The following is a 27,046-nucleotide window of genomic DNA, read 5'->3' on the forward strand; positions in this document are numbered from 1 at the left end:
TTCCGGCACCCATTCAAACCCCATTCCCGCCCTCTGACCGCCCTGACTCCTATCCATACCCCTGCCTCCTGACCACCACTCCGAACTCCCCTGCCCTCTATCCAACCCCTCCTGCTCCCTGTCCCGACTGCCCCCCGAACCCCTGCCCCCGACAGCCTCCCTCTGCCCCAGCCAACCCCCTCTCCTTCCTGACTCCCCCCCCCAAGACCCCTGACCCCATTCATCGCCCCTGTTCCCTGCCCTCTGACCGCCCCAACCCCTATCCACACCCCAAACTCCCCTGCCCTCTATCCAATCCCCCCTGCTCCCTGCCCCCTTACTGCGCTGCCTGGAGCACCTGTGGCTGGCGGCGCTACAGCTGCTCCACCCGGCTGGAGCCAGCCACACCACAGTGCACTGGGTCAGGCCAGGCTCTGCAGCTGCTCTGCCCAGAATATTGCGCCCACAGCGTGCTGAGATTACAGGGGAGGGTGAACAGCAGGGGAGGGGCCGGGGGCTTACCTCCCAGGCCAGGAGCTCAGGGCAGGAGGGTCCCGCGGGCCGTAGTTTGCCACCTCTGAACTAGGACCTTAATTTATGTATTTTATTATGGTGAATTTAGCATTCATGAGAGGTTCTAGACTGACCGCAACAGAGAATAAAATGCTTTATTTATCCACAAAATAGGTACAGCTCTGGCAGCATCAGTGAAGGTTTCCCCACACTGCCTCATCAATAAGCTTCAAACTTAAACTGGAAGGATTATTCCTCTAGATGGTGTGATAGTTTTTGTCTATATCATCTGATGATTGCATCTCTGGCATCTCTCTTGGGACAATTATGGCCAATTGTGGTTGTAGTATCTATGCTGTGGATAGCTGTTCACTGAGAACTAGATTGAAGCTACCAATTCATTTCACATAAGTGGAGAACTAGAGTACTTTTTCCATTGCAAAGATTTACAGCTAGTATGCTACTTGTCCACAGCAGAAAAAGCAAGGTCATGATATATGTGATGTGAAAACGTCAAATCTAAATATGCTTTCTAATCTATACACCATCTTATACCTATTGATGAAATACACTACATATTACCTACTCCTTGTAGGAGTGGGGGAGGGGGCATGCACGCACCCGTGTGTGCGCACACACGAATTCCAAGGCAAAAACATTTTTATAACAGTTAAAATTGAGAGTACATATCAGTAATTTGTTAAATGTATAACTATATTACATGAATTATCCCCAAAACAAATATCACAAAACACAGAACTTCCAAAGGATTTTTTTAAAAGAAGTCAAACCACGTTAGGGTATGGAAATGCATAGATGATGTACCCAAACAACATTAAATCCACCTTATAGTAACATTATGAAGTACCTATACAATGATGATTAGAGTATAATAGTATTTGTAGTCCCTAATTCGATTAAATTGATTTTTAAAGGCACATTAGATTTTCTTCCCCGATGGTGTCACCACAGGCTGGAGTCATTATTAGAGTTTAGAGTTAAAGGTGCATTAACTGTGCATTTCCATATCTTAATACGTTTGGATTTCTTTTAAGATTATATTACCAATATGTACTTCAATCCTTCTCCAGTTATTCATGACTCAGACATAGGTTAGGGGTTTGTTATAGAAGTGGATGGGTGAGATTCTGTGGCCTGCATTGTGCAGGAGGTCAAACTAGATGATCATAATGGTCCCTTCTGACCTTAAAGTCTATGAGTCTAGAGTTTTTATACAGGAATTTCCTTTTAAAAATAAATATATTAAAAATTTCATATATGAACAATAAACAAGAAACCCAAAATAATGTTACTACATGATATCTCTAATGATTTCAAGCTATGTAGTATCAATCTTTATATTTTACATATTATATGTAATTTTGACTTTTTGGGCTAGATTCAGCAGTACATTCTGGCTAATTTACCCAAATCAGAAGCAGCATAAAATGACCAGAGGGTACTAGTCAGTTTCCCCCAGGTCCTACTGCCCACATTCCACTATGCACCCCCTCCCATAATTTCTCTCTTCTTCCCACCCCCATACTTCCCTACTCACACTCCTCATTTCCTCTCTCCTCCTGCCACACACACACACACAGACACACTTCTCCCCCGGCACACCGCTCTCCCCGGGGGGTTCAGAGGATGACCATGCACCGCTGCCCGCAGGCGCTGCTCCCGTGGTTCCCATTGGCCTCAGTTCCCGGCCAACAGGAGCTGCAGAGTCCCCTCTCCCACCCTGGGGCCGTAGGGCCGTTCCAGCTGCTTCTGGGAGCAGCGCGGAGTGAGGGCGGGCAGGAAGCCTGCCTTAGCTCTGCTGTGCTGCTGGCGGCAGCGGCCAGGAGCCCCCGGGGCCTTTTAAATCGCCCAGGCCCCTGAGAAATTGCCCTCTTTGCGCCCCGCATTGGCGGGTCTGCTGTGCACTCTCTAGAAGGATCAGTCAAAATTGCAATCACTGCATTCAATGAAGCTCAATGACTATTCTACTTCTATTCCACAGATGACACAAGAGAATGCAAGATCACGATTCTAACCCCATCTCTACACCAGTCAATGGAGCAGTAGTTGCATTGAGAAGTAATGATAGCTCATGAACAGCTGCGTTCCATCTGCATGTTGGAGAACTGAGAGAAACAAAATACCTGGAGTAGTCAGGGGCAGGCAAAATGGCTAAATTAGTGAATAGAGAAGTACTTTTTTGTCTCGTAACAATCATCTGAAGGGAGTATAACAATCATACGTGTTTGGATAACAATCAAGCTCAGCATTTTTTCAAGTTCAGATTGTCAGTCTTGTACATGTATTTTGAAAGAGGGGAAAAAGTCTTTCTTATATTAATATGCAGAACCAACCATATGACTTAAGTAAATTCATAAGCGATTAGCCAAAAGAATTTGAAGTACAGTAGAATCTCAGAGTTACAAACACCTCAGGAATGGAAGTTGTTCATAACTCTGAACAAAATGTTATGGTTGTTCTTTCTAAAGTTTACATATGAACATTGACTTAATACAGCTTTGAAACTTTACTATACAGAAGAAAAATGCTGCTTTCCCTTTATTTTATAGTAGTTTATGTTTAACGCTGTACTGTATTTGCTTTTTTTTTTTTTTCTCTCTTTTTTCTTTTTTGCCATTGTCTCTGCTGCTGCCTGAATGCATACTTCTGGTTCCAAATGAGATGTGTGGTTGACTGGTCAGTTTGTAACTCAGGTGTTCGTAACTCTGAGGTTCTACTCTATATGGTTGTATACAAACAAATATTGCATTACTAACAGATCCACTCATTTAAATTATGGAATTCCTGAACTGACTTAGAAATAAATACTGTAACTGTGCAGTGAAGGCCCAAATAAAGGAAGTATAGCATGGAGCTAAAAGAGGGGATGACTGCCATTCTAGCTTTAATCAACAAGAACATTAAAGAAACAGAAAAGTGTTACTGAGTGCTTCATAGTACTGTATTCATCTATCAATTGGTGGGAAAGGAGCAAAGACAGATTTTTAAAAAGGAGAAAATAGACTATTTAAAAAATTAAAAATATGTTCTTGTTCTAATATATGCAAGTGTAAGATCCACTCCATCTCAAGAACTCACTTGACTTTCAGATTCCAAGGTTTGATTATAGAAATTGGTAGTTATTAAAAAAAACTATTCAGTTTCAGTTATTCTGAAAAAGGAGAAGCTGCTTCTTCAAAACCATCCCACTCTCCAAACCCTCTAACTAGCTGGCTTCCATTAGGCTACCTTAATTTAAACTCAGAGATGGAATAGGTGGCAGTTTCAAGCTTTCTGCCCAGTGCTCTTCCTTAAATCAGCTGATGAAAGTGACATAAAGTCCAAGGGCACTGGGACAGGTGGGGCCGGGAGTCATGGCTCCCCCACTTTTTACCAGGCGTAAGGGTGAGCATCGGGGGAGGGGTGGAGAGGAGCAAGCAGAGGGCGGGGTCTTGGGGGGAAAGAGGTGGCAGGGGATCAGGACCCCAGGGGAAGGGACAGTGCGAGGGTGGAGGCTTGGGGAGAAGGAGCAGTGGGGGCCAGAGCCTCAGGGAGAAGGGGTGGTGCGGGGTCAGTGTCTCAGGGGAAGGGGCAGGAGGGGGGGAGGCGGAGCTACAGTTCAGGCACACACAGCCCCCCCTCACCACCACACATACTTTTAGGGACTTTCTGGTACAGGCAGAGTGTATCCTTTACTCCTAAATCAGAGGTTCTCAAACTGTGGTCGGAGGATAGTTCCCTCTAAGGTGTGCACCTGGGTTGCCACACATGAGAGAATGAAGGGCCACCCATCTAATTAGTGGAGGCACAGGCATGGCTCCACTAATTAGGTGCCTGGACCCTGAAGAAGATGCACATGTAAGGTGAAGTGGTGGACTTGTGCGGAATACGGGGTAGGTGGGGTGAGAAGAGGGGTTGGGGGGAATTTGGAACATGCAGGGCTGCGGCAGCCAGAGAAAGAGGCAGGGGTAAGAAACCGGTACCAGCCTTTACGCAGCAGATGTTAAAGCTGCGGGGGGAGAGACCCCCTTCCCTCCCAGCCCTAGCTCGGAGACTGCTGCAGTGGGGGAGAGAGAGGGAGAGACCCCCCTCCTTCCCAGACCCAGTTCATGGGTTGCTGCAGCAGGGGAGAGAGGGCACATCCATCGCATTAGAAAGGTCAGACTCCTGATATTAAAATATGAGTTGTGCGCTTTTATTTGTAGAACAAAAAAAATGTTAATTACCACCTAGATTTTTTTTTAATATATAGTGCTTTTATCCAAAGCGCTTTACAATAGTTAGCTAACGGTACAAACAACATTTGGAAAGATCATTAAGTGGTCCGCTGCAACCCTCAGCAATTTTCAAGTGGTCTGCAGAAAAAATAATCTGAGAACCACTGTCCTAAATGATTAAGCATTTTGAGCCATTTTCTCCATTGCCTTCCTTGCACACATGTAATTATTTACACGTGTGCAAAGTTTGTGTAAAACAATATTCTGATTTTACAGTACAAGGTTGCCCAAGTGTAAATGCAGCACAAAATAAGGCATTTTAACATTATACACACGTCTAACCTGCCTGTGAAAGATAACAAGGGTGTCTTCATATACTCCGACTGAGAGAATGGAATTTTAAAATTCCATTAAGGAAAGAAATTAACAACAATTTTGTATAAAAGCAACTTTAAGTGGGTTGACTTGCATGTGAGTCATGAGTGAGGAAATTTAAAATTAAGCCTTCCTCGCCATATTCAATTTGCTCTGTAAAATGTGTATTCACTATTACTGAAATAGCCAAGAAATATTACCTACCATTCTCTAATTCATATACAATTGGTACAATCTTTACATTCCAGTAGTTTTCTTCCTCTTCTGTTTCATTTACTCTTGAGTCATTCTCTGAGCCTTCAAAGTACATTTAAAACATAATCATATATTAGGTGGAGGTTTTAACTGCAACACAAATAAACTTTTACAAGTATTTTATGCACCAGGTTAACTGAAAACGTTGCAATTTGCTAACTTCTGATTTGTCCCCCAATCCCAATTTTTTAAATTTAAACTTTCTCAAAAATAAACCCTTCAAACAGAAATCAGATTGGATGTCCTTCTAAAAAGGTATGCTCTTGTTCAATCAGAAGCCGAGGATCAAAATCAAGCCTTGATAAAGCAGCACTGGTGAAATTCTATGGCCTGTGTTATACAAGTCAAACAGTATTATCATAATGATTCCTTCTGGCCTTAAGATCTATGAATCTATTGACTAAATTTGCAAAATTGTGGCAAATAACTTATTATAGCATTATTATAATAGTGGCCACATGTCTTCTTTGATTACAGGGATATAAGGTTGAAGTACGAATGAAGGAATGACCATTTTCCTCAACTCAGAAATTCCACTCTTTACACCCTCCATCCAAAATCTAACAGAATAACCTGGACTAGGAATAATGCGCCTTCACATGATCTGTACAGTGTTAATTATAGCCAGCTGATCAGAATGCTCAAAAGAGAGAGTTTGGTAGTGTTATCACTTTTGACCCAAGCAGTTAGACAATATTTGCTATGTCATAGGTTGTTAGAAAAAATTTATGAGAATAATGTATATTCTTTGAGGCAATCATTATTTACAAATGTTAGCCAATACATATATGTTAGGCATCGTATACACCACTTTAACAGGTATTAATTGCAAGATATTAATAGAGTATATACACACACACACAAGTGGGGGGAAGTTATGTTAACTGAATGTATTATGCTCTCCCAACAATTCTGTTCACCCATGTCAACAAAACTGAAGTCAGCTTTGGACTTGGAAAATAAGAAACTTGTCAAAGGCAAAATACATTAATGTTTTGCCCTAGTACAAACTGGGGAGGTACCTTCACAGACTAGTATGTGGAGACAACTAGTATCCAAAAGAAAGATAAGGAAGGTGCAGAACAACTGGGACAAACTGGAGGGTTGGATTTCAGTGATGTGTAGAGAGTTTTGTAACTTGTAAAACTGTAAAAAAAACTGGGTAACAGGGCAACAAAATGGCAGGTAAAATTCAATTTTGATATGTGCAAACTAATACACATTACAAAACAAAATCCCAACCGTGCATTCAAAATGATGAGATCTAAATTAACTGTTCAAGATCTTTCTTGAGTTGTGAGTCATCATAGCTAGTTCTCTGAAAATATCTGCTCAACATGCAGCAGCAGTCAAAAAACTAACAGAATGTTAGTCAGTTAGGCCAAATCAGATAAGAAACATTCACATAAAAAAGAATCTGACACATCAGAAAAGGGCAGACAAATAAACAGTGACAAGTTTTTAAACTGCTTGTACACAAATGCTAGAAGTCTAATAAGATGGGTGAACTAGAGTGCCTTGTGTTAAAGGAGGATATTGATATAATAGGCATCACAAAAACATGGTGGAGTAGGGATAATCAATGGGACACAATCATTCCGAGGTATAAAAATATATCCAAATGACAGAACAGGTTGTGCGAGGGGGGAGGGGAGAAGGTGTGGTAATACTATATGTGAAAGAAAATGTAGAATCAAATGAACTAGAAAACTTCTATGAAACATGTGGATTCATTTAATCTCTATGGATAGTAATTTCATGCTCTAATAAGAATATAACAGTAGAGATCTATTATCCACCACCTGACCAGGACAGGGATACTGACGATGAAATACTAAGGAAGATTAGAGAGTCTATCAAAATAAAGAACTCAATAATAGCGGGGGATCTCAATTATTCCCATATTGACTGAGAACATCAGGATGAAATGCAGAGACAAAATTTCTTGATACTTTAAATGACTGCTTCTTGGAGAAGCTGGTACAGGAACTCACAAGGGGAGAGGCAATTCTCGATTTAGTCCTGAGTGGAGCGCAGGATCTGGTCCAAGAGGCAACTATAACAGGACTGCTTGGAAATAGTGACCATAATATCATAACATTTAACATTCCTGTGATGGGAAGAAAACCTCAACAGCCCAACACTGTGCCATTTAATTTCAGAAAGGGGAACTATGCAAAAATGAGGTTAGTTAAATAGAAATTAGAAGGTACAGTGACTAGAGCGAAATCCCTGCAAGCTGCATGGACACTTTTCAAAGACACCATAATAGAGGCCCAACTTGAATGTATACCCAAATTAAAAAACACAGTAAAAGAACGAAAGAAGAGCCACCGTGGCTTAACAACCATGTAAAAGAAGCAGTGAGAGATAAAAAGGCATCTTTCAAAAAGTGTAAGCCAAATCCTAGTGAGGTAAATAGAAAAGAGCATAAACACTGCCAAATTAAGTGTAAAAATATAATAAGAAAAGCCAAAAAAGGAGTTTGAAGAACAGCTAGCCAAAAACTCAAAAAGTAATAAAATGTTTTTTGAGTACATCAGAAGCAGGAAGCTAAACAACCAGTGGGACCCCTGGACGATCGAGATACAAAAGTCATTCCAGAGAAACTAAATGAATTCTTTGCATCAGTCTTCACGGCTGAGGCTATTAGGGAGATTCCCAAACCTGAGCCATCCTTTGTAGGTGACAAATCAGAGGAATTGTCACAGATTGAAGTGTCACTAGAGGTGGTTTTGGAATTAATTGATAAATAGTAACAAGTCACCGGGACCAGATGGCATTCACCCAAGAGTTCTGAAAGAACTCAAATGTGAAAATGCAGAACTATTAACTATGGTTTGTAACCTGTCCTTTAAATCAGCTTCTGTACCCTATGACTGGAAGATAGCTAATGTAACGCCAATATTTAAAAAGGGCTCTAGAAGTGATCCCGGCAATTACAGACCAGTAAGTCTAATGTCGGTACCAGGCAAATTAGCTGAAACAATAGTAAAAAGAATAAAATACACCCACATCTTGAATACTGCGTACAGATGTTGTCTCCTCATCTCAAAAAGGATATACTGGCATTAGAAAAGGTTCAGAGAAGGGCAACTAAAATGATTAGAGGTTTGCAACAGGTCTCATATGAGGAGAGATTAAAGAGGCTAGGACTTTTCAGCTTGTAAAAGAGGAAACTAAGGGGGGATATGATAGAGGTATATAAAATCATGAGTGATGTGGAGAAAGTGAATAAGGAAAAGCTATTTACTTGTTCCCATAATATAAGAACTAGGGGCCACCAAATGAAATTATTTGTTTAAAACAAATAAAAGGAAGTTCTTCTTCACACAGTGCCCAGTCAATCTGTGGAACTCCTTGCCTGAAGAGGTTGTGAAGGCTAGGACTATAACAGGATTTAAAAGAGAACTAGATAAATTCATGGAGGTTAAGTCCATGAATGGCTATTAGCCAGGATGGGCAAGGAATGGTGTCCCTAGCCTCTGTTTGTCAGAGGGTGGAGATGGATGGCGGGAGAGATATCACTTGATCATTACCTGTTAGGTTTATTCCCTCTGGGACACCTGGCATTGGCCACCGTTGGCAGACAGTATACTGGGCTGGATGGACCTTTGGTCTGACCCAGTATGGCCATTTTTATGTTGTTAATGTTAGAAACGGGGTAAATAATATGACACATAATACCACTACATAAATCCATGGTACACCCACACCTTGAATACCATGTGGAGTTCTGGTCACCCTCTCTGAAAAAGAGATACGTTAGAATTGGAAAAGGTACAGAGAAAGGTAACAAAAATAATTAGGATATGAACAGCTTCCATAGAAAGATGGATGAAAAAGACTGGGGCTCTTCAACTTGGAGAAGAGACAACTGAGGTGGGGGATATGATTGAGGTCTATAAAATCATGAATAGTGTGGAAAAAGTGAATAGGTGAGTGTTATTTACCCCTTCACATAACACAAGACCCCAGGGTCACCCCATGAAATTAATAGGCAGCAGATTTAAAACAAACAAGGAAGTACTGCTTCACACAGCACACAACCTGTGGAACTTATTTCCGGGGGATATTGTGAAGGCTAGAAATATAACTAGGTTCAAAAAAGAATTTGATACATTCATGGATGATAGTGGCTAATAGCCATTGATGGATCTATAGTCAGTGATGCAATCCCATACTCTGGGTGTCCCAAAACCTCTGACTGGCAGAAGCTGGGGACTGGACAACAGGGCGCGATAATTGCCTTGTTCTATTCATTCCCTTTCAATAATCTGGCACTGGCCACTGATGGAAGACATCCCTGCCACCATACAGCTCTGTTTCTGACTGGCCTGGCAATGAGGCCTGCATTTTGGGTGCTGGCTCCTGTCATTTTACTATTTTACTCCAAAAATGAACTTAACTGCTTCTTACGTTTATCCTGAATGAAAGGCAGCTGTAATGCCCACTGGCTTCATTGAGGTTTCACCCAACCTCCATTATAACAGTATATATCCAAAAAACAGGGTGAGACACACAAATGTTAGGTTTTTGATATCAAGATATATCTTCACATTACAACACACAATATAAATGTTTCTCTCCCTGAGACTTAAGCTAAGTGGAGTGTGTCTTTTAGTGGTGGTGGCATAGTTGCTCTCTGGAGTACCTCAAAACTGAAGTGGATATTTTCAAAAGTACCTCAAGGATTTAGAAACACAAGTGGCACTGATTTTCAATGGGATTTGTGCTCCTAAATCCTTTAGGCGCTTTTGAAAATCTTATTACTAGCTCCAATGGCGACATCTTGAAGGCAGCAGTTGGCTTATTCTACAGGAAACAGGAAAAGGTTCAGAGAGGATGGCTGCTAAAGGAGAGAAGAGGATTTTGTGAGGATTAAAAAAAAATCATGTTGCTAAGCTCCTGAAAATTTTCTTGTACCTTTTTATTGGCTAGTTTCAAGGTGAACGATCTGTAGTATATTATTTTAGCTAATGGTGAACCTCAAATATCTGAGAATTTTCAAACATAATATTTTGCCTCCTTTCCTCCATTAATATAATATATCCGTAAAATACTAGCCACAGCCCAGAGGAGTGCTATCAAACAAGTGGAAACTGAATTTTGAATTAAGTTTTTTCACTTCCCAAATTGACAGGAATTATGAGCAGTATAAAGGTGGGGCACTTGGGGAATTTTGGGAAAAAATAACTCTGAATTGGTTTACAGAAGCGTCAATTGACCAGAGGCATAAGTCACTGAGTTCCAATCCTCTTGGCCAGAGAAAAACACTGAGAAGGTAGTGGGGACCATACTTAAACAAAGAGTAGACTGTACATAATGACAACCAAAACCTAAACACGATCTCCATGAAGGTGCAGTGAGTTCTACCAAATTCTCTGCAGACATGAAGCATATAGTCTAGACTCCATCAGATTGTCCCACATCTTCTGGCCATTATGAAAAAGGGTTGGACTGATCAGATCCCATGAGCTAAGAACACCCCCAGCATGGGGAAGTCCTTAGCTGGTACAGTGACTGTTCCAAAGCCCGCTGAAGTCAGTGGGAGCCTTTCTATTGACTTCAGTGGGCTTTGGATCAGGTCCATAGAGAGAGTTCCTCCCTTATCACCCTTGCACAGAGAATGAGAGGGGGTGGAGAGGAACACCAAGGAGAGGAGCACCAATAAGTGCTCTGGCTATTCTCTCCTGGTGGACAGCCTCTTAGGGATAGTGTAGAGCAGTCTCCCTGCACTCTGCAAAGCAGAGACTAGATGCAACAGGAAATGTGGGCCACTATATTTAGTAAATCTTGTGGCATGTTCCTCTTATTCCAAGATTATTCAAACTCTGTTGTAAATCGGTCTTTTTATCTCAATGTTTTAATCACAGAATCCAAGGAAACAGTAGTTTCAATAAATTTCTAGTTCAAGATTACTTGCAGGGTTTACTTTAAAAAAAAATAGCTGGAAGACAAAGTTCAGACATTGTTGAATAAAGTGATCCAATCTGTGAATACCAGAGTATTAGACAGATAAGGTGGGTGAGGTAATATATTTTATTGGCCCAACTTCTGTTGGTGAAAGAGACAAGCTTTCAAGCTATACAGAGCTCTTTTTCAGGTCTGGAAAAGGTACTCAGGGTATGTCTACACTACGGGATTATTCTGATTTTACAGAAACTGGTTTTTGGAAACAGATTGTATAAAGTCGAGTGTACACGGCCACACTAAGCACATTAATTCAGCGGTGTGCGTCCATGTACCGAGGCTAGCGTTGATTTCCGGAGCATTGCACTGTGGGTAGTTATCCCATAGCTATCCCATAGTTCCCACAGTTTCCCCCGCTCATTGGAATTCTGGGTTGAGATCCCAATGCATGATGGGGCAAAAACAGTGTCGTGGGTGATAGTGGATAAATGTCATCACTTAATCCTCCCTCCATGAAAGCAATGGCAGACAATCATTTTGCGCCCTTTTCCCTGGATTGCCCGGGCAGACGCCATAGCACGGCAACCATGGAGCCCATTCAGCCTTTTTTCACTGTCACCGTATGTCTACAGGATGTTGCTAACAGACGCGGTACTGCAGCACTACACAGCAGCATCCCCTTGCCTTTTGCAAGTTAGCAAAGACTGTTACCAGCCATACTGTACCGTCTGCTGCTTTGCAAGTTGACAATGACTGTTACCAGTTATACTGTACCATCTGCTGCTGTCATAGGTGCTCCTGGCCGGCCTCGGTGAGGTCGGCCAGGGGTGCATGGACAAAAATGGGAATGACTCCCCAGGTCATTCCCTTCTTTAAATTTTGTCTAAAGGGAGAGTCAGTCCTGCCTAGAATATCAGACAAGTCTACTAAAGAACCAGAGAGGCAAATGGCCGCTCTGGGTCAGAGCCCCAGACACCCTGTAGAAATGATGAGCTGCATGCCATTCTAGGGGGTGCCCCTGCAACAACCCCACCTGTTGCTTCCCTCCTCCCCCACCCCTCCTGGGCTACCGTGGCAGTTATCCTCCCATTTGTGTGATGAAGTAATAAAGAATGCATGAATTTGAAACAACACTGACTTTATTGCCTCTGCAAGCAGAGATCAAAGGCGGGAGGGGAGGGGAGGGCAGGGCAGCCTCCAGCAGGCAGGACTGAATCTCCATTAGAAAAAGCTTAAAGAAAGGAATGACCAGGAGTCATTCCCATTTTTGCCCAGGTGCCCCCGGCCGACCTCACTGAGGCCAGCCAGGAGCACTCATGGGACGACAATGACAGATATCAGTCATACTGTACCATCTGCCGTCCGCAAGGCAAGGGAAGGGAAGGGGATGCTGCTGTGTAGCGCTGCAGCACCCCGTCTGCCAGCAGCATCTAGTAGACTTATGGTGACATTGAAAAAAGGCGAGAAAGGATTTTTTCCCTTTGCTTTCAGGGGGGGAGGGGCCAGGGGAGCGACGACATATACCCTGAACTACCTGTGACAATGACAATGTTTTTGACCCTTCAGGCTTTAGGAACTCAGCCAAGAATTCAAATGATTTTCGGAGAGTGCAGGAACTGTGGGATAGCTACAGTCATCAGTCGCCCCTCCCTCCGTGAGCGTCCATTTCATTCTTTGGCTTTCTGGTACACTTGTCTCAGCTCCTTAAGTTTCATGCAGCACTATGCTGAGTCCCTGTTGTGGCCTCTGTCAATCATAGCCTTGGAGATTTTTTTCAAATGTTTTGGCATTTCGTCTATTGGAACGGAGTTCTGATAGAACAGATTCATCTCCCCCTACAGAGATCAGATTCAGTATCTCCAGCACGGTCCATGCTGGAGCTCTTTTTTGATTCTCGAATTGCATGGTCACCTGTGCTGATCAGCGCTCCACACTGGGCAAACAGGAAATAAAATTCAAAAGTTCACGGGGCTTTTCCTGTCTACCTGGCCAGCGCATCTGAGTTCAGATTGCTGTCCAGAGCAGACACAATGGTGCACTGTGGGATAGCTCCCGGAGGCCAATACCATCGAATTGCCGCCATACTAACCCTAATTCGAAATGGCAATACCGATTACAGCACTATTCCCCTCATCGGAGAGGAGTACAGATATCGATATTAAGAGCCCTTTATATCGAAATAAAAGGCTTTGTTGTGTGGACGGGTGCAGCGTTAATTTGGTTTAACGCTGCTAAATTCGAAATAAACTCGTAGTGTAGACCAGGCCTTAGTGTCACAGCTAAATACAAGGTGAAACAGACTCTTTAACATCAGTAGTTAACACATATTCTAAGGGACCATTCAAAGCAATTTATCCCATTAATACCCCTGAAGTCATAGGACAAAAAAGGGGGCGAGTGGCTAATGGTTTACAGATTGTTGTAGTAAACCATAATTCCAGTGTCTTTATAAAGACACTGATTTTTAGTGTCTAGCAGCTAGGAATTTAAGCTTCCAGGCTTATCTTTTGACAGCATTGTGCAGGTTTCCTTTGAGGATGAGGACTGAGAGGTCAGATATGGAGTGATCATTTTGTGAAAAGCATTCACCCATGGGTGATAGCAGGGTCGGCTCTATAGTTTTGGCCGCCCCAAGCAGCACGCTGAATTGCCGCCGGGGATGGTGGGGGCAGTCCATGTGTCCTTAGGCACGCGTTTCTGCGGCGGTGGCAATTCGGCGGCAGCTTCTATATTAGCTGAAGTCGCCGCGGACAGCTAAACATAGAAGCTGCCGCCAAATTGCCGCCGCCGCGGAAACGCGCCTGCCGCCCTAAGGGCACACGGACTGCCCCCGCCGTCCCCGGCAGCAATTTGGCGCGCTGCTTGGGGGCAAAACAACAGGAACTGCCGCCCTTTGCAGAATGCCACCCCAAGCACCAGCTTGGAATGCTGGTGCCTGGAGCCGGCCCTGGGTGATAGGGTATTTTTATCTTTTATCATTTTTCTGCGAGAGTTCATTTGAGAGCATAGTGAATGTCTGGTTTCACCCACAAAGCTCTTATTGGGGCATTTAGCACACTGAATGAGGTATACCTTGTGATAGGCATGTGCAAGACCCATGGATCTTGAAAAAAGTGTGTTGTGGGGGAGAGGTACTGATTATTGTAGCAGTGGAGACAGGGCTGCCCGGGGTGGGGGGGAGAGTGGGACAATTTGCCCCAGGCCCCGCGCCCCACAGGGGACCCCACAAGAATATAGTATTCTATAGTTTTGCAACTTTTTTTTTTTTTTAATGGAAGGGGCCCCTGAAATTGCTTTGCCTCAGGTCCCCTGAATCCTCTGGGTGGCCCTGAGTGGAGATATGACTGCAGGTATTACGTGTGTTATGGCAGGGTCAGAAGAGGGGGTGCAGGAAAGATTCCTTTCAGGATGTGGCCACCCTAAAGTGTGGGTTGTAATTGCTTAATAATACCCCACATGTGTTCTAGTGTGGGGTAGTGGGTGACAACTATGGGTATGGAGTCAAAGAGGTTTTTTCCCCTGTATTGAAGTACGCTCTCTCAGGGTATTTGGATGGCCCATTCCATGATGCAATCTACTCCTCTGGTGGAGTGGCCTTGTTTGAAGGCGGTTTTATGTGTGTATCACAGATTTTTTTTTCTCGGAGCATATTCTGTGATATGTACAGGCAGGCCTTCAGATAACAGATTTTTTGGTGTGTTTTGGGTGGTTTCTGGATCTGTAAATATGTGTTTACTTATGCTAAACAATCTGTTCCAACATGTATTTAGCTGTGACATTCTGAGTATCCTTCCCAGACCTGAAGAAAAGCTCTTTGTAGCTTGAAAACTTGACTCTTTCACCAACAGAAGTTGGTACAATAAAAAATATTACCTCACTTTCTTCCTCTCTAATATTCTGGGACCAACATGGCTATGGTGACATTGTAAACACCAGAGCATGTATAATTTTATTTGACAGACTCCTTACCTGATCAGAAACTGTGTTTCCTGACAGCATGTGCAAACTAATGTATAAATCTTAGTGTAGTAATTATTTTACACGAACAGAATATACAATATAATGATAATATATGGAGTTAAGAGGCTTTCTTCCTGGGATCAGTGTCTCAAGTCTTAAATCTGTGCGTCTGTGTTGAGAGCATTTGGTTGGGTGAAACAAGGAGGATTAAGATTCATAACTGACCATTTTAAATGGCTTCACTTTTAAAAATCCAAATTCTGTAGCTTAATTTTAACTATTCAATGGACCCATTGTAAAATTTATTTATAATATCTATTTCTAGGGCTTATGTAAAATGGCTGCTGTTTCATGTGACATATACTGGACAGATAGGACTTTTTAAAAAGTCCTATTTCTTTTGCAGACTTTTTTCATTCCCAAATTAAATGAGCTGATAGTATTGTTTAGGTTCCAAATGACAAGTAGCTCAATTAATAAAACACAGAATTTGCCATGAAGAGAGGCTCTGCTCTGAACAATGTAAGAGAACAGAGGTGAAATATGAGTATTAGAAAAGCTCACAGTGCTGCTTCCTGCCACAGTAATGCAGATGAACTACTTCCCCCCCATTATGATTCTTACACCCCAGTCCTGAATTCATGTAAAAACCTCAATCTTGCAAGAATGCATGTAGCAACTTTTTACACCTGATTAATCCCAATGAATAAGATTATTTGTGTGCACGTTTGCAGTGTGAGGGTAAAAGTTCACACTAAAAACTAAAATATACTGTAAACCTAAAATGCTATTCAGAGCACAAAAAGTAGTCTTTTTCTTAAATCTCTCTCAGACCAAAAAAATATGGAATCCAAAAACCAAAAGTCATATCATTATAACCAGGTATTTTCATACTATATGTTTCCACAATACCTCTTGAACCCCCTGAAAAAAAATCACAAGTAGCCTTTAACATGCAATATTAATTCAAACAACATAAATTAGAAGCACAAAATGTTGTGATTATTAAAAAAGGCAACAATATAAACAATAAGGCTTTGTATTTCTCAGGTCTTGGAAGATATTTTTTTAAAAAAAGTGTTGGTGAAAATTAAGAGTTTCAGTTGCAGTACTTTAGTGATGGTCCTTAAACGTCTAACTCTGTAAATTATGATTCAACAGGATACCAATACTCAAGCAAAAAAGTTCAGCAAAAAAGTTGACTGTCTCAGTGGTTTATAGGTCTTAACCACAGCTTTGCATTCTGGTCACAAAAAAAATATGGCATTAATCGTCTACATTTATTGGTTGCTGTTTTTAGCAGGTAAATACAAGAGCCTTAGCAACACTGAGCTTTAGAAAGCTACACAGTACCTGATTAATCTTTTTAGCCTCTTTACAGAATACCCTCTGTCAAGCACACTAAACTTAAAATATACTATTTCCTCTCTAAAATGTTAGAGTTAAAAGTGTATTGCTGAAGTCATATTTGAAAATATCTACATTTCAGTAAGAGATTTTTTTTGTTTTACATTTCCCTCCTGATGTGTACATCTGAAAAATAGCTTTAAAAAACAGCAAAACAGCTGCTGTAGGTTTACCAAGTATTTGACTGTGCACTTTTAGCTTATGTGTTAAAAATATTATAAGATAAATGTTATTTATTGAATATCTGATACACAACTACAATACAATTCACATGCACAGAAAAAAAGCTGAGGGCCATAACCTCAGCTGGTGTAAATTGGTATAGCCTCATTCTGCCCTAGGTATTCATATCCTTTACAAATTCCTGGTCCAAATTCTCAAGGCAAAATATAAGAAAATTAGTACTTCTAAGTAAGGAAACATCGGGAAATCATGTTTAATGGCTCTAAAAGTCAATCTATTAAATCTCAAATATTATTCTTCTAGATCTACAAAAAAATATATATTTTTTTAAAAAGCACTGTCCAATGATGCATAAAGAAATGAAAAAAGGGAAACCTAGAAATTGGATGATTTCTGCTTGTGTGAACTTCACATCTGCAAATGCAAGTAAGTGTTGTACGCAAAGAAAAACAGGAACAGAAAAATGAATTGAGAAGAGATTTAAAAATATTGTACCTGCTTTGCTTCCTGATTTATTCCAGCCAGTGCTGCTTAGATTTGATGAAGCCCTGTCACCGTTTTTAATTTGGTCACTAAAAAAAAAATAAAAAAAAAATAGGCACACAAAAAAAAAAATCTACTGAAGGACAATAACCAAAATATTTCCTTCTCCAAATGCAATACATAAAAGAACACTGTACACTATAATTAATAAGTCAATATATTTTTAGTTTCCAGTTAAATTATTATTTAGCCTATTCATACAACTCAATTCTGTTTAAATATAAAACTTTCCATGACATTTAAAAAGGAAAACTACAAAAACAATGACACATTTACACCACAAGATGTCACTATTATGGAATGCAAAAACTGATGCGTTTCTATTTGCAGACACAAAAATGAAAGCTGAAGAAACAGACACTTCACATAGATCTACTTTTTATTGTTATCAAACTAAATTTGGACTCTTCTAATTTTAAACTTGTAAATTCAGCATTTTACAGATCCTTAAAACATTGAATATGATAAATTATTTAAATAAACAAAAATCACTCTATGTGCTAAAAATTTTTATTGAATATAATAGCATTCTTCAAAGACAAGGGGGAACGACTTAGTTGATCAACATTCCTCAGTGGAAAAGTTCTAATTTCCAAGTCTCCTGGAGAGCTATTGCTCATTGCATATAATGACTGTTCTTTGTTGTCCATATACTACTGTAACCGCACCACCTAGCCCTTGGTTTGTAAAGCAATTTTGAGTGGCGTCCGCTCGGTACTGAGGCCGCCAGGGCGGGCGCTTGTCCCCCTTCTTAGCGTGGTCGGCTCGTCGCCCCAGTGGCGCGCGCGCGCTACCTGCTCTGTCAGTCCTCTACCGCTTTCTTCCTTGGTGGCTAGTGGCTACACCCCCGTATTCCTTGGGAGTAATGCCCTGGCTGGCATGGAAGTGGGCTCCAGTCTCTCTGTGTGCCGCTTAACTAGGCGAAGAGGGGAAGGGCAGCATTCCGATTAGATTGCAGTTCCCTGATGGCTGCAGGGCCTTCTGGGGGAGGGTGTAGCCAATGCATTCAGTGTGTCATGAATTCCAGCCTTACCTTGGGCGGTACCCCAAGGCTCGCGGCTGAGGCGCTCACCTGAAAGGTGGGCTGAGGCGGCTGCGGAGGCCGCCGCGCCGAGTCGCGTGTCCAGGCCAGTGGGGCACAGATGGAGGCGCGGTGGCACCGTGGAGGCAGTGGGCGCGGCGGGGCGGGTCAGAATCGGGTGGGCGCGCGCGTGGCGGGCGGCGCGCGTGGGCACGGCGGGCATGGCGGCGGCGAGAGCCAACTGGCGGCGCGGTGTGCTTCGCGCAGGGCCGGTCGCGGTAATCGCGGCGCGAGCGAGGCGAAGGCCGGTGTGAAGCTCAGTTGTAAAGGGCGGGCCGGGCGAAAGGAAGGAGTGAGGCCGAGAAGGCCGGGAGCGCGTTCAGCGCGGGAAGAAGAGGAGTGCTGGAAAGAAGACGGGGAGGAACCTCTTGAGGTTGAGAGGGGGCGGCCCGGGGCTAGGGAGTGAGGTGGATGCACGAGGCCGAAGGCGGGCGAGAAGAAGAAAGCGGAGGAAGGGCTCGAAACTTGTGGCTCGGTTGCGATAGTGCGTCCAGGCGGGGAGAGTGGCGGCTCGAACTGGAAGCGCGGATGGAAGGGCGTGAGGGCGGAGAGAGGCTCCAGGGGGTCAGGGGGCCCCGTGACCGGGCGGAGGCGGAAGGTTCAAGCTGGGTGAGCATGGTTAGCGCAGGTGAACCGAAACTGAAGCGGGGAGATCTCAGGGTGAGACGATGGACGGAAAGAGCGGGACCTGACAGGAGGTGACACCTTTCGGTGGGAGAACTCCAACCTTTGAAGCCGAGACCTAGGTTCGAAAGAGGGACGGTGTGGATGCGAGGTTCGGGATTCAAGCGCGCAGGATCGCAACGAAGCGCCGACCTCCTGAGCGAGAGCGGAGCGGAAGGCCTGCGGGCGGCACAGGAGGACCTGCTGCTGGGCCTGAACGCGAGGAGGGGCGTGCCGTCAAAATGGAGGACTCTCAGCCCTGCGGCTTTCAGGAGGGGCGGCTGGCGCCCGGGGAGGAGTCAGCCGCTGGGTACCATGGAGAAGTCCCCCAGCGGAGGGGGGGAGGGGCCTCGGGATGGGGCTCGGAGCGCCAGTGTACCCTGGGTGCACTTGCGGGACAGCGGGCGGGCCGCACGAGGAGCACCCAGGGCGGTAGAGCCAAGATGGAGGTGAGCAAGGCGCGGGCGGCAGAGATGAAGAGTGCTGGAGGAAGGCCGGCTTCAGGGTCCCTGGAGGGAGCAGGAGACTGGAGGGGAAGGACCTGAGGAGTCTCCGTCCAGGGGGACAGGGGGCCGGTCAGTCTGGGACTGGGGGCCGGTCCTGGACGGAGGACCGCTCTTCTGAGAGGGAGGACTCCGGGGAGTGGGAGGAGGACCCGAGGATGGCCCCCACAGCCAGGTGCTCCTGTGGAAGGGATGCACTGCTGGAAGGAAGTGGTCCTGCTGCAAACAGTCACGAACCTGCACAGATCTGCGTGAAGGGAAGAAGGGGGGCAGAGCGTGGGTCACTTGACATTCCGGTCATTGTCCCTGCATCACGCCACATCGGCCATGCCCCATAGGATCGGCGTTGGCAGGAGCTTGCAGTGGGGGGGCAGGATAGATGGGTGGGAGCAGCGGCGAGATATGGCGGCCTGGGAGATGGTGGCAGGAGAGAAAGCGGGGTGCCGCACGTTCCGTGGGAGCCGTGGCGCCCGGGCGGGCCCGGTTGGGCGGGAGCGTGCGGGGGGGACCGTGGGCGAGCACGATCCCCGCGCAGGCCCAGCCACCATCGAGGGGCGACTCTGAGCCGGCACACCGGGGGAGACCACGGTCTCATGTGGCGGCACACCCGGCGGCACACAGGCGCGCGAGGCATGGTGGAGCAGGGCGGAGAGGCGCGCGCACGGGCGGCGGCGTACAGTGCCAGCCAGGACGGGGCAGCAGGGAGGTGGGGCAGTCGGCGGTGGAGGGAGGTCGGCCGAGGTGCCCGTGATGGACCGAGGCGAGGGAGATGAGAGGAGGCGAGGGGGCAGGCGAGGGACCGGGCTTGGAGCCGAGGACCGGCTGACAGGATGAGAAAAGTGGAGCGGCGGACTGAGAGCCGGGACCTGGGGCCGCAGAGGAGGAGAGCCGCGGAGAGCCCAGCCTGAGGAGGCTGACCTGATGGCAGGGGCCCGGATTGCCCGCGGCCCGGCCACCGACGGAGAGCCAGTGGATCGCCGCCACGTGCGCGAGCCGGGGGGCCCGGACCCTGATGCACGGCGGAGGACTTGCGAGAGACCGACATGCACCGGTGCGCAACTGGCGGCACGGTGGCAACACCGCACGAGGTAGAGCGGGGGGGAGTCGTCGGGTGGCGGCGAGAGGAGTTCCGATGGCGAGGCGGCATGGCAGCAGGCAATCCATGAGGGGGCGGGAAACTCCATGAGAAATCAAGGGGAAACTTGCATCGTCCTTGAGACCGAACTCAAAGCCAATGTCCAGGACGAAAGGAAGGCTTGAAGGGTCCCTTGGGGGGAGGGGATTTCAAATAGCGGGGGGGATAAGGCCGCGGCTAGAGACACCCTGCCTCGCCGCCTGTCTAGAAGCCAGAACATAGGCCACTTGCAAGGGAAGAGGCTCCCCTGGGAGGGGATCCAGAGAGGGGGGTGAGGGGGGGTGGGAAGGCGGGAGGGAAAGGGGGGGGAAGAACTGGACTGACAAATTGAACCCCAAGGCCTACAACAAGGGAAACCCAGCCAAAACCAAAAGAAATGGGCGGTTGTAAACCAACGGAAAGGAAAGCGTATGGGGAGAGATGGGAGCGGAAGGGAGAGGAGATCAAAAGCGGGCGCCCTCTCAAAAGCGGCCTTGGTGGAGGCTTTGGCGAGCCTGCGGACCGGCCCGAGGCCGCCGCGATTGCGGCCGGGCGGGCCGGGCCGGGGAGGCCGCCGCTGGCGCGTGGCTTGTTGCGGCAGGGAAGGGCTGCGGCTGGCGCGCCGGCAAGTCTGCGGCGGCGCCGTGCGCGGCGCGATGGCGACTGCGGATGGCGGTGCGGCGACCCGTCCTTCGTCTTCGGAAGGAGACGACCGCCGGAACGGGAATCCTAGAGACCTGGAGCTCGAATCCGTCTTCTCGGAAAAGAGAAAGCCAGGCGCCAGCCGCGCATGCGCCGGATCCGCGCCCCTCCGCCGGTCAGTCCGACCCGGCCGCCGGTCGCCCCGGAGAGGACGTCGTGATAGAGGCCTCTCCTCTCCTCCGAGGCCAGAACTCTGAGCGAGCCCAGCTGGGGAGGGATGAGCTCCGCAGGAGAGGGCAGGAGTCCCAGGATGTCAGCATATGCAAGGAGGCGTATCCCGGTTGATGGTTGCAGCCGTGCAAGCCTGCCAGCCTGGCGGGCGCCCCGGCAGCGGGCGGCCGGGGCGTCGGTGGAGGCGGGGCGGCAGGCGGGGGTGGCCAGGGTCCGCGCGGCGGGGATTTGACGGGGAGTCCGCTGGAGATTGGGTGGGAAGGGAGTCCTGGTAATAGAGGGTAGGCGCCGGGGAGGGGCTATACGCACGACCAGCGTGCTGTAGGTAGAATCGGGAAGAGCAGTTGGGTTTTGCGCATTTTTTTTGTTGGCTGAAGAAGCCAATTGGCAGCCACTCGGGAGGGTTCGCGCGCGATCGCCACGACAATGGGTCCGCCCTCCTCCTCCTCCTCCGCGCGGCCACGCACACGCCGCGGGCGGCCGGGCCCCCTCGGCGGTTTCCGAGCGGGTGGCAGGCGCGGCGGCTGGGCGGGGCCCGGCAGCTGCTCGGGCCGCCGCCTCCTGGATCGGAGCCCCTGCCGCCTTTGGGTTGCCTGGGGGGCTGGTGGCTGGACCTCGCTCTTCCTGGGAGGGTGGGCGGGTTGGGGGGAGGCGAGGATGGACCGCGAGCCTGAGAGGGAGGGAGGCGCGATCCTGGTCGCGGAGGGGGAGTCTCGTCCCGCGGGTCCCATCCCGAAGCCCAGGGGCCCAGTGTGCCCAGTTGCCCAGTGTGCCCCCCGGGGGGCAGCCCCGTGCTGGAGTGCGCGAGCGGGTCCCGGTGGCGTGGGGCTCTGCACCGGGGCGGGCACCGAGGAGGGGGGGGCTGCGTGCGGCGGTGGCGCGCGCGCCGAGGCGCGGGCGAGAGAGGAGCGACGGCGACCGGGCGAAAGCGGCGACGGGCCCAGAGGGCGGCGGGGAGCTCGCCCGGGGCGGCGGCCCACCGCGGCGGCCGAGCCGGGGCCGGGGGCGACCCCGCGACCCGCGGATGCGGCCGAGGGGGGGCGGCGCTCGCGGCGCGCGGCGTGCCCGGGCCGCGGGATCGGGATGACGCGGCCGCGGCGTGCGGATCTGGGGTGGACCGATCGGACCCTGGACCGAGTACCACCGCGTACCACGGGACCACGACCGGCGGGATGAGATGCGGCGGGGGTGGCGCGGCGTGCGGGGATCGCGGCCGGGTCGGGGATGTGCCGGCGCGAGGAGGCGCCGCGGCGCGGCGACCGCGCGCGACCGGCGCGCGGCGACCGGGGGGGGCGGCGCGCCCGCCGTGCATCCAGGTCGGGGGTGGGCCACCCCAGTGACAGCGTTTCCCCACTGATCCCGGTCCGGCGCGCCGGGCGCCGGGGCTCGGGCGGGGCTCTCGGCCGGCCGCTCAGCGCGCGCCGGAGGCGTCTCCAGGCGTGCGCGGCCGCCTTCGGCTCCAGAGCGGTGCCGGGCGCCGGCGCGGCGCTGCGGACTCGGCGGCTGCGGTGCGTGCCGAGTCGCGGCGCGCGCCGGTCGCCGCGGCGCGCCCACTCTCGCGGCATCCTCGCGCGCGCTTTGTGCTGCTTTTGCGAGCTGCTGCGCCTCTGAAGGCGGTCTGAAGGGCGCGCGAGGGGGCGGCGTCGGTCGGGGGCGGGCCCGCGTGCGGGCGGCGTGCTTCGGCTCGTGCCGTGCACCGGGTGCCGGTGCGAAGCCCGGTGTGGCGGCGCGAGAGGCGCGGGTTGGGGGGAGGCAGCCATGAGCTGTTTGGCTCGCGTCTCGCGCCGAGTGCGTCCAGAAGCGAGCAAGCAGCGCGTCGCGCTGTGCGTCCTCCCTGTCGCCCGCCAACGGAGCAGAGGCAAGGGGCAACCCAACCGGGCATGGCCACGCTGCGCTAGGCAGGGCTTAAAAGTGTGCTGGCATTGAGCCAAGACCGGGGAGGGAGGAGGAGGAACTACCCCTACTCCCCTAAATCACTAACTAACTAACTATTGAACTAACTATACTAACACTAAAAAAACTATGTACAAGGAAAGAAAAAGTAGAGTAGGGAGGTGTGAGGGAGAGCACAGTTCCACCAACTGGCCCTGGCCGGCACGGGCGGAAGAAGGAACTGAGCGGACGGGGACGGGGGGGTATATATTTAGCGCCATGGCGCGCCCCCCCAGGGGCTGGCGAGCCCGCCGGGTCTAGGAAAAAAAAAAAAGAGGATGCGCGCACGCGCGCGCGCCACACCTAACTGGAATGCATTGGAGCAATCACTCGAAGAAGAACATAACAGTTATCCTGGGTCAGACCAATGGTCCATCTAGCCCGGCATCCTGTCTTCCAACAGTGCCCAATGCCAGGTGCTTCAAAGGGAATAAACCGGACATGCAGTCATTGAGTGATCCATCCTGTTCTCTACTCCCAGCTTCTGGCAGTTAGAGGCTAGGGACACCAAGAGCATGTGGTTGCATCCCTGACCATCTTGGCTAATAGTCATTGATAAATTCATGGAAGACAGACGTATCTAATTCTTTTTTGAACCGTTATAGATTTTTGGCTTTCACAACATCCCCTGGCAATGAGTTCCACATGTTCACTGTGAGTTGTCTGAAGTAGTACTTCCTTTTATAGATTCATAGACTCTAGGACTGGAAGGGACCTCGAGAGGTCATCGAGTCCAGTCCCCTGCCATCATGGCAGGACCAAATACTGTCCAGACCAGGGGTCAGCAACCTATGGCACGCATGCCAAAGACGGCATGCGAGCCAATTTTTAATGGCACGCTGGAGCCTGCCGGGATTCCAGCATGCCATTAAAAATCCTGCCCAGCCCGGCCCGCTCTCCTTCCCTCTGCTCCCACTGCGGGGGCAGGGAGCAGAAGCATAGCCATGCACGGGATGGGCAAATGGCCCCACTCTCCGGGCACAGCAAGCCGCGGGGTCCGCACTCCTGGGCCGGAGCGCCGGGCCAAGCACAGCAATCTGCCGGCCCCTTCCCCGCCTTCTCCCCTCCCCTGGAGCCCTGCTGCCGCGCACAGCACTCTGGGGGTTGGGGCTGCGCGCTCCCGCGGGGCAGCATTTGGCTCTGTGGGGAAGCAGACACGCTCCCTGCTTAACTGGAGCCATGCCGCTGCCGCCGCCACGTGCAGCACTCTGAGGGCCGGGGCTGCGCTCTCCCGCGGGGCAACGTGTCTGGCTTTGCGTGGAGCCTCAAGGTAAAGGGCCCAGGGCTGGGGGGGTTGGATAAGGGGTGAGGGCAGTCAAGGGACAGGGAGCAGGGTGGGTTGGATGGGGGGGTGGGATCCCAGGGGGGGTGGCTAGGGGCGGGGTCTCTGGAGGGGGCAGTCAGGGAGCAGGGGGCGTTGGAGGGGGCATGGGAGTCTCGGGGTTTGTGAGAGGGCAGCGGGTGGATAGGGGTCAGGGCAGTCAGGGGACCGGGAGCAAGGAAGGTCGGGGGCAGTTAGAGTGGGGTGGTGGTCAGGGGACAAGGAGCTGGGGGTTGTATTAGTTGGAGTTCTGGGGTCCTGTCAGGAGGCAGGGGTTGGGGCAGGGAGTAGGGGAGGTTGGATGGGTCGGGAGTTCTGGGGGTCCTGTCAGGGGGCGGGGAGCGGTTGGATGGGGCATGGGAGCCCTGGGGGTCTGTTGGGGGATGGGGGTGTGGATAAGGGTCAGGGCAGTCAGGGGTCAAGTAGGGGGTAGGGTCCAGTCCAGGGACAAGGAACAGGGAGGCTTAGATAGGGGGTGGGGTCCTGGGGGGCAGGGGTCCCAGGAGGGGGTAGTCAGGGGACAAGGAGAAGCGGGGTTGGGAGTTCTTAGGGGGGCAGTCACCCAGCCCTCTCCCCTGAGCCCTGACCCCCGACCCCCCCCACACACACCCCACACTCTGCCCTGAGCCCCGCACACTCCCCAGATCCCTGTACCTCCCTCATACACACCCAGCTCTCTGCTTGACTCATTCATCCCCCCCCCCAACCCTAGCCCTGACTCTGGCACCACCATCCATACCTAGCCCCCCCCTCTGCCCTGACACCTCCAGCCCCCAGCCCTGACTCCAGCCCGCCCCCAGCCCTCTGGGTCCTGGCTGCCGGCCCCGCACAGTCCGCTGCTGGTCTGGGGTTCTGGCTGACAGACCCTTGCCAGCCGGGGTCCCGGCCGCAGGCCTCGCTCAGCCCGCTGCCAGCCTAGGTGAACAGAACCCCAGACCAGCAGCGGGCTGAGCGGGCCGGCGGCATAAGATCAATTTAAAATGAAATTAAAATGTTAAGCTTCTTAAACATTTTGAAAACCTTGTTTATTTTACAATACAACAATAGTTTAGTTATATAATATATAGACTTATAGAGAGAGACCTTCTAAAAAACATTAAAATGTATTACCGGCACGCAAAACCTTAAAATTAGAGTGAATAAATGAAGACTCGGCACACCACTTCTGAAAGGTTGCCGACCCCTGGTCTAGACCATCCCTGATAGATATTTATCTAACCTACTCTTAAATATCTCCAGAGATGGAGATTCCACAACCTCCCTAGGCAATTTATTCCAGTGTTTAACTACCCTGACAGTTAGGAACTTTTTCCTAATGTCCAACCTAAATCTTCCTTGCTGCAGTTTAAGCCCATTGCTTCTTGTTCTATCATTAGAGGCTAAGGTGAACAAGTTTTCTCCCTCCTCCTGATGACATCCTTTTAGATACCTGAAAACTGCTATCATGTCCCCTCTCAGTCTTCTCTTTTCCAAACTAAACAAACCCAATTCTTTCAGCCTTCCTTCGTAGGTCATGTTCTCAAGACCTTTAATCATTCTTGTTACTCTTCTCTGGACCCTCTCCAATTTCTCCACATCTTTCTTGAAATGCGGTGCCCAGAACTGGACACAATACTCCAGTTGAGGCCTAACCAGCACAGAGTAGAGCAGAAGAATGACTTCTCGTGTCTTGCTCACAACACACCTGTTAATACATCCCAGAATCACATTTGCTTTTTTTTGCAACAGCATCACACTGTTGACTCATATTTAGCTTGTGGTCCACTCTAACCTCTAGATCTCTTTCTGCTGTACTCCTTCCTAGACAGTCTCTTCCCATTCTGTATGTGTGAAACTGATTGTTCCTTCCTAAGTGGAGCACTTTGCATTTGTCTTTATTAAACTTCATCCAGTTTACCTCAGACCATTTCTCCAATTTGTCCAGATCATTTTGAATTATGACTCTGTCCTCCAAAGCAGTGGCAATCCCTCCCAGTTTGGTATAATCTGCAAACTTAATAAGCGTACTTTCTATGCCAATATCTAAATTGTTGATGAAGATATTGAACAAAGCCAGTCCCAAAACAGACCCCTGCGGAACCCCACTTGTTATACCTTTCCAGCTGGATTGGGAACCATTAATAACTACTCTCTGAGTACGGTTATCCAGCCAGTTATGCACCCATCTTATAGTAGCCCCATCTAAATTGTATTTGCCTAGTTTATCGATAAGAA

The 27,046-nt window shown here is 48.8% G+C and overlaps 1 protein-coding gene across 9 annotated transcripts in view; it reads right to left on the reverse strand.

The window, feature by feature from the left end:
• The window catches only part of ARMC2 (armadillo repeat containing 2), a 165,017-nt gene that overhangs the window by 60,556 nt on the left and 77,415 nt on the right, over window positions 1–27,046 (reverse strand). For all 9 annotated transcript variants that reach the window (XM_039531129.1, XM_039531132.1, XM_039531130.1 and 6 more), the window contains 2 exons: window positions 17,298–17,374; window positions 5,289–5,381 (listed from right to left, as the gene is read on the reverse strand). In XM_039531129.1, coding sequence (XP_039387063.1) covers window positions 5,289–5,381; window positions 17,298–17,374 — 170 coding nt within the window. The remainder of the gene's footprint in view (window positions 1–5,288; window positions 5,382–17,297; window positions 17,375–27,046) is intronic.

Source organism: Mauremys reevesii, linkage group 3 (genome assembly GCF_016161935.1).
Source record: "Mauremys reevesii isolate NIE-2019 linkage group 3, ASM1616193v1, whole genome shotgun sequence".
Taxonomy (NCBI): Eukaryota; Metazoa; Chordata; order Testudines; family Geoemydidae; genus Mauremys; species Mauremys reevesii.